The 7,902-nt window shown below is 41.4% G+C and overlaps 1 protein-coding gene across 1 annotated transcript in view; it reads left to right on the top strand.

Moving 5' to 3' along the window:
- Positions 1-7,336: 7,336 nt before the first annotated feature.
- The window catches only part of CXHXorf56 (chromosome X CXorf56 homolog), a 13,577-nt gene continuing 13,011 nt past the window's right edge, over positions 7,337-7,902 (top strand). The window contains exons 1-2 of the mRNA XM_021188514.2: positions 7,337-7,518; positions 7,809-7,902. The exon at positions 7,809-7,902 is cut by the window's right edge and continues 7 nt beyond it. Of these exons, the coding sequence (XP_021044173.1) occupies positions 7,391-7,518; positions 7,809-7,902 (222 nt within the window). The 5' untranslated portion in view covers positions 7,337-7,390. The remainder of the gene's footprint in view (positions 7,519-7,808) is intronic.

Here is a 7,902-nt window from a genome sequence, read left to right as displayed (position 1 = left end):
GTTTTTCTTTTTTAAGATTTATTTATTTATTTATTATCTGTAAGTACACTGTAGCTGTCTTCAGACACACCAGAAGAGGGCATCAGATCTCATTATGGATGGTGTGAGCCACCATGTGGTTGCTGGGATTTGAACTCAGGACTTTCGGAAGAACAGTTAGTGCTCTTAACCGCTGAGCCATCTCACCAGCCCACTTGTTCTGAATCTTGATTGTGAGAAATATTTTCCCTTTTAATAAATATGCCATCCTTCTAATTAGTAAACCTATATTATTAAATTTCTATGTTAAAGGAATGCTGTTATATTTAGAACTTTTTCAATAAAGGGCTTTTGGAAATCTATTTCCTCTTATATAAATTCTTAGACTATGTTCTTGATTTTGCTTCTTGCCCCCCACTACCCTAATGAATTCATTCTCTACTTCTTTACAGAAAAAGTTTGCTAACTCCAGCACTAGACTAAGCCACATGAGGAGTGAGACCACTTGTAACTGATTACTATAGCACAGTGCCTAACACAAAACTGAGGATCGATAAATATTGAATAGTATGGAGTGAAAAGGATGCTACTGGTTTAGGACCTAAGGGTCAAAGATTGTGATTCTCTAAGACTTTCATTAATAATTCTTTTATGTGTAGGTTAGGTGTTAAACAGTAGGGGGCTATTTTCCTAACATGCACAAGCCCTTATTCCAATTCCTAGCCATCCAACAAAACAAGAGGAATGATCTTGCCAGGTGTGTGGTGTTTGCCTGTATTTCCAGCACCGTAGGCTGAAGCAGAAGAGTTGTGAGTTCAAAACTAAGTAAGCTCTATAGGAAGTCTGCTGTTGAGCCTGACAGTCTGAGTCATAGTCCTAGGATCTATCTGGTAGACAGTGTGTTTGTGTGTGCATACACACATGCACACACATGCATGCACACACACACACATACTATATATTAAATAAATAGATATTTTTTAAATTTAAAACTGCAGACTGAGCCATGCGTGGTGGTGCATACCTTTAATCCCAGCACTGGGGAGGCAGTGGCAGGCAGATTTCTGAGTTTGAGGCCAGCCTGGTCTACAAAGTGAGTTCCAGGACGGACCGCCAGGGCTGTACAGTGAAACCCTGTCTCGAAAAACCAAAAATAAATAAATAAATAAATAAATAAATAAATAAAATAAAATAAAAACAACAACAACCAAAAAAAAACCCAAAAAACTGCATACTGTAAAGGTAACTTTTTTTTTTTTTTTTTTTAGTTTTTCGAGACAAGGTTTCTCTGTGTAACCCTGGCTGTCCTGGAATTCACTTTGTAGACCAGGCTGGCCTCAAACTCAAAAATCCGCCTGCCTCTGCCTCCCGAGTGCTGGGATTATAAAGGCATACGCCACCACGCCCGGCTTAAAGGTAACTTTTATTTGCCTGTAATAATTGTCATCTGAGGCTTACAGCCTCTGTCTGCCAACCAAGGCCTAGTTCTGGAAGCTTCTAGCCTTATTTAGGCCTAGAACTGTTTTCAATCTTTGAGATTTACTGCTGACTAAGCTCAGCCTTTCTTGTTTTTTTTCTGTACTCTGCCTGGCTGGTTGAACTCAGCTGTTCTAGCTCAAACTCCTCTCCATACTCTCTTAGCTTCTCTCAGATTCTCCTGAACTGCTTTGCTTGGCCTCAAACTAACTCTGGCAATCTGTTCTAATCTGGCTCCTTCTCTTTCTCCAGCTCATTCTGTTTCCCCCTGTGTCTAGCTTGTTCTCTCTCTCAACTTACTTCTCTATAATTGTCCTGGTAATACTGCTGTCTTCTTCCTCTGTGCACTGCTCTCTTAAGAAGCTTCCCTTTCCTCTCTTCATGCAAGTTGGGCATATCCTATTCTGTCAAATCTTTCTCTGATTAGTCACTTGTCTGCCACTCAATTAGATGTCACTTTCAAACATAAGTGCTTCCAAACTAACTTTAACTTCATTATTTGGGATTACAGATGTATACTTAGCATGTATCTGTATTCTAGCCAGATGATTAAAGGTGTGTGCTAAGAGCTGAGCCACACCACAACTAGAAATAGGGGTTCTCAGTAAATCTCGGGGTTCACAGTGTGATCAAATATCCTGCAAGAGGAGACTGGAGAGGTCACAGGTCCAAGCCACCTGTCTAATTACCTTCTACATATTTATGTTTATGCCCATAGATTAGTGCTGCTGTCAACTTTGGTCACAGTGGGTAATGAGTACTGCAGAAATTCATACCTGGTCGAAATGCTGAAGGTAGAGTCTTAATGTTGGAGGCTCAGTCCTAAATGGAGCGTCTAAGCCATCCAATTTAATGTGGAGGGAACATGCCCAAAAGAGAGGGTAAGACTATAAGAGCTGAAGGAAGGGTTGGGGGAGATTGGAACACTTTTCTGGTCATGATTTAGACCCTTAACCATTCTATCATGAAGGGGGAAGGGACTCATGAGACCCCATCCTTTCTTGTGGAGCTGTGGGCAGTTAATGGTTGCTGAGCAGGAGAGAGAGAGAGGGAGGAGAGAGAGAGAAAAAGAGAGTGCCTTTCTTCAGTGGTAAATTGCCCATACTCTTATGCTCTTGTAATTAACCCCTAATGCACACCACTGGAAGCAACTCTGGGAAGAGAGAGAAGATCAGTGGAAGGGGAAGGGGGAAAAGATACAGTAATGAGGGTGAATATGACCAAAACACATTAAGTACATGTATGAAAATGTCACAATGAAATCTATATAATTAAACATAATGTATGTCAATAAAGTTTAAAAAATTTGTTGTGTGCATTAGTGGGTTTCCTGCATTTATACCTCTGCACCATGAGCATGCCTGGTGCGTGTGGAAGCCAGAAGAGGGTGTTGAAACTCCTAAAACTGGAGTTATTGATGGTTATGAACCACCATGCAGGTTCTGGGAATCAAGCCCAGGTCATCTGGAGTAGCAGCCAGTGCTCCCAACCAACCACCCACCAAGCCATCTCTCCAGCCACCCACCCCCAACAAATGTAAAAAGAAGACTTTTATATTTTAAATAATACAATTCCATTGAAGGTCTGGTAAACTGCTTTAAATTCCAGTTGGGGTATATCTTGTGTTTCTCTAGTCACTGGCTCCTGTGGTTTTCACTGAGATCTTTCTTTAAAAATAAAAGATTACCATTGGACTGAGCTCGGGGGTCCCTGATGGAAGAGTTGGAGAAAGGACTGAAGGAGTTGAGGGGGGTTTGCAACCTCATGGGGAGAGCAACAGTGTCAATAGCCAGACCCCCTCCCCCCAGAGCTCCCGGGGACTGGACCACCAACTAAAGAATACACATGGTGCTGGCCACATAAGTGGCAGAAGAGGGCCTTGTTGGACATCAGTGGGAGGAGAGGCCCTTGGGCCTGAGGGTGTTCAATACCCCAGTGTAGGGGAATGCTAGGGTGGGAAGGTGGGAGTGGGTGGATGGGTGGGGGAGCACCCTCATAGAGGCAGGGGAAGGAGGATGGGATAGGGAGTTTTTGAAGGGGAGACCTGGAAAGAGGAAAATATTTGAAATGTAAATAAAGAAAATATCCAATCAAATAAACAAACAAATAAATAAAAGATTTCAGTATTGATACTTAATTACTGAAGCTATTGGAACGTGAATTGTCTTGTTTATTCTAAGTTTCCCCAGGCCCCTATCCTCCAGAAAAAGAATGTTGGGAGACTTTCTGGGTTGGAGTAGGAAGGATGAAATATGGTCCTTCACACATAGGACAAACAAGATCAGCAAGATTCCTCTAAACGCAAATCATTTACATGATTAAGGTTTAGTACCCAAAGCATATCAAGAACCCTAGGACTCAATGATAGAATCCTTATCCAAAATTCATGAGAACCCCTAGAACTGCAGGAACTCTTACAAGTCAATAAGAATTTGGCTAATTAAAAATGGGCAAAGGATATGAGTTGACATTCATCCAAAGAAGAGTATATAAAGGACAAATATGCATATAAAAATGATTAACATCATTAGTTATTGGAGAAATACAAATCCAAACCACAATGAAATACCACTTCAATACCCACCAGGATGGCTATAACAAAAAAGACTAACAATGGGGGTTAGAACCATAGCTAAGCTGTTAAAAGCACTTACTACTCTTGCTGAGGAACCCAGTTTGAGTTCCTACATGCCTAACAGGAGCTTCACAAGTGCTGATAACACCAGCTGCAGATCATGGCAACCAGTGCATTCTTCTGGCTTTCACAGGTACCGACATGGACAGACAGACAGACAGACAGACACACACACACACACACACACACACACACACCTACACAAAAACAAACAAAAAAATAAATAAATGACAGAAAATAATTATTGGCAAGGTTGCAGGGGAATAAGAACTCTTATACATTGCTGATAGGAATGTAAAACTGTGTACTGCTTTGAAATATTCTGGTAGGTTCTCAAAAGATTAAGTGTAGACTTGTACTTGATCTAGCCATTTTACTACTTGGTATATAACTGAAAGAACTGAAAAGAGCCATTCTGAATATGACCTATATATACATGACCATTGTGACTTGTATATAAATGTCATGTCCATTGCAGCATTATCTATAATAACCAAAAAGTGGATTCCTGGTTGTCACCTTGACTATATCTGGAAAGAGCTACAATCCAGATTGAAAGACACACCTGTGATCCAGCTCTTGAGGGTAGAAGATACAAGTTTCTGATCAGGATCTTGGCATGGAGAGAGATCTTAAGTCATAGTGGCCATGAAAAGCACAGGTCCAGGCAAGGTAGTACAGGCCTTTTATCCCAGGAGACTAAGGCAAGGAGATACCTGAGTTCAAGGTCAGCCTGGGACAAAACAAGTCTCAGATCCAGTGTGGTGGTACACACCTTTAATCTGGGCCACACCTTCTGCTGGAGACCTACATAAGGACATTGGATGAAGGAAGATTCATTCCTTCTTTGACTGCTTGCACTTCCTTGCCAGCACATCTGTTGGAACCTATTTCTACTGAAGACCAGCTGAAACAACTAGCCTCATGGGACAGAGAGACTACTAGATTCTTGGACTTCCCTTTCATAGTTGCCCATTGTTGGGTTAGTTGGACTACAGACTGTAAATCACCACAATAAATTCTCTCAATATAGAGAGACATCAAATAAGTTTTGTGACTCTAGAGAACCCTGACTAATACGGAGTGATAACCAGTAATGCTCAGATAAACAAAAACTAGTATACCCATACAAAGAAATACTATTCAACCATAAAAAAATGAATTAAGTTCTATAATATGGAAAGGAAGCAGGTGATAATAGGTATGAGATTTCCTTTTGAAATGATGAAAATATTCTGGAATTAGATAATGGTATTGGTTACACAACTTTGAGTAAACTATTACTAAATTGGTTGGTCTGCCTGCCTTTGCCTTTTCAGTACTGAGATTGAAGGCCTGTAACTATGCCTGGCTATCAACACACTTTTAAAAAGTGAATTATATATTGTTTGAATTTAGTCTTTTACATTATTAATTAATTAATTTTGTGGTGTTTCAGGTGCGCGCACACATACACACCACATGTCAGAAGACAACTTGAGAGACTTAGATTGTACTTGCCATTCATTGTGTGGGCCCTGGACTTCAAGCTATCAGGCTTGGTAACAAGCACTTTTACCCATTGACCTTCCTGAGTGCCCAAACTGAATTGTATCTTTTTTTTTTTAAGATTTATTTATTTATTATATGTAAGTACACTGTAGCTGTCTTCAGACACTCCAGAAGAGGGAGTCAGATCTTGTTATGGATGGTTATGAGCCACCACGTGGTTGCTGGGATTTGAACTCCGGACCTTTGGAAGAGCAGTCAGGTGCTCTTACCCACTGAGCCATCTCACCAGCCCTGAATTGTATCTTTTAATGAAACCTTTCATAAAAACAAAACAAAGAGTTGGAAAGAGAGCTCAGCAGTTAAGAGCACTGACTACTCTTCCAGAGATCATGAGTTCAAATCCCAGGAACCACATGGTGGCTCACAACCATCTGTAATGGGGTCCAATGCCCTCTTCTGGTGTGTCTGAAGAGAGCAACAGTGTATTCACATAAAATGAATAAATAAATCTTTTTTTAAAAAAAGGCATTTAAGAGTGCTGGCTGCAGCTGGGTATGGTGGCGCACGCCTTTAATCCCAGCACTCGGGAGCCAGAGGCAGGTGGATTTCTGAGTTCGAGGCCAACCTGGTCTACAGAGTGAGTTCCAGGATAGCCAGGGCTATACAAAGAAACCCTGACTCGAAAAAACAAAAACAAAACAAAACAACAACAACAACAAAAAGAGTGCTGGCTGCTGTTCCAGTGTACTTGGGCTCTACTGGATTCATTGGAGTCATGGCAGTTTACAATCATCTGTAATGCCAGATCCAAAGCCGCCTTCTGGCCTCTGCAGATACAAGGCACAAATGAGGTGCACAGACATATATTCGGGCAAAGCACTAGTACACATAAAGTAAAAATATATAAACCTTAAAATAAATAAACTAGAGGTGGTAAACTAGGGGCGGGAGCAGTGGCTCAGTGGTTAAGAGCACTGGTTGCTTTTCCAGAGGATGCAGGTTCCATTTCCAGCACACATATGGCAGCTGCCAGTGACTTTAGTTCCAAGGGATTTGGCACCTTCATACAGACTTATATGCAGGCAAAACACCAATGTGCATAAAAAAATAAAGCTTAAAAAACAAAATTTAAGAAACAAAGAAGCAATGGGACTGGAGGATACAGCTTAATAATAGAAGGCCTGTCTAGTACTTACAACACCTTATATTTAATCTCCACTACAGCAGAAAAAAAAAAAAAAAACAAAGCTTCTATTTCATTAGGTTCTGAATACAGGCCGTAAAATCAAAATATTTACCAGTATATCTAAAATCTAGGTTATATTATAATGTATAGTCAGTCCTTTATTATGTCGAGTTTTACATATACTCATAAATATTCATGAATAAGAGCCGGCTCTCAGTAAGTAAAGGTGCTCGCTGCTAAGCCTGCAGACCTGAGTTGCATATTTTGAGGTCCACTAAGTGGAAGCAACAGAATCCTAAAAGTCACATACAAGCTGGGAGGGGGAAGGGGCGCGCGGGAGGCGCTAATAAAAACAATATTGACGACTGTATAGAAATAAAAGTATTTTAAATAACACCGAGGGTGTTGATAACTAACGCTGTCTCAGCTAACTGAGCTTCTGTCAGCTCAGCGCCCTCCCCCGCCTCCCTCTGCAACTTAGCGGGATGGGACGTTCCGGAAGTTAATCTAGCCGGTGCCAACACGTGACCAGGGTGGAGAAACGGTCTGGCGCGAGTGTCTGTGACGCCATCTCGGCGCGACTCTTCATTTTCTTGGACTTTTCTGGCGGCTCTGCTGGAGCTATGCCGAAAGTCGTGTCGCGGTCGGTGGTCTGCTCAGACACCCGGGACCGCGAGGAATATGACGATGGCGAGAAGCCCCTCCATGTCTACTACTGTTTATGTGGCCAGATGGTCCTGGTGCTGGGTGAGTGGCGAGAAGTGGCGGCTGCAAGGAAACATCGGGCTTCTTTTTTCCTCTTTTCTTTCTTTTTCAATCTTTCTTTTTTTTCCCCCTTATCTTTTTCTTTTCTGCTTTGAGACTAAGTAGCTCAGGCCGATCTTGAACTCATTATGTAGCCTAGATTGTCCCTGAACTTGCTGGTGATCCTCCTTCCAGGAGTGCACGACCACTCTAAGTTCAGGGTTTTTTGTTTTTTTTTTTTTTTTTTTTTTTTTTATTTATTTATTATATGTAAGTATACTGTAGCTGTCTTCAGAGCCAGTTAGAGAAATTGCCCATGAGGCCCCGGGACCGGTCTCGCGTGATCGATGCTGCCAAACATGCTCACAAGTTTTGTAACACAGAAGATGAG

Source organism: Mus pahari, chromosome X (genome assembly GCF_900095145.1).
Source record: "Mus pahari chromosome X, PAHARI_EIJ_v1.1, whole genome shotgun sequence".
NCBI lineage: Eukaryota > Metazoa > Chordata > Mammalia > Rodentia > Muridae > Mus > Mus pahari.
Note: the sequence above shows the minus strand (reverse complement) of the source record. Positions and strands in the feature narration are given on the sequence as shown.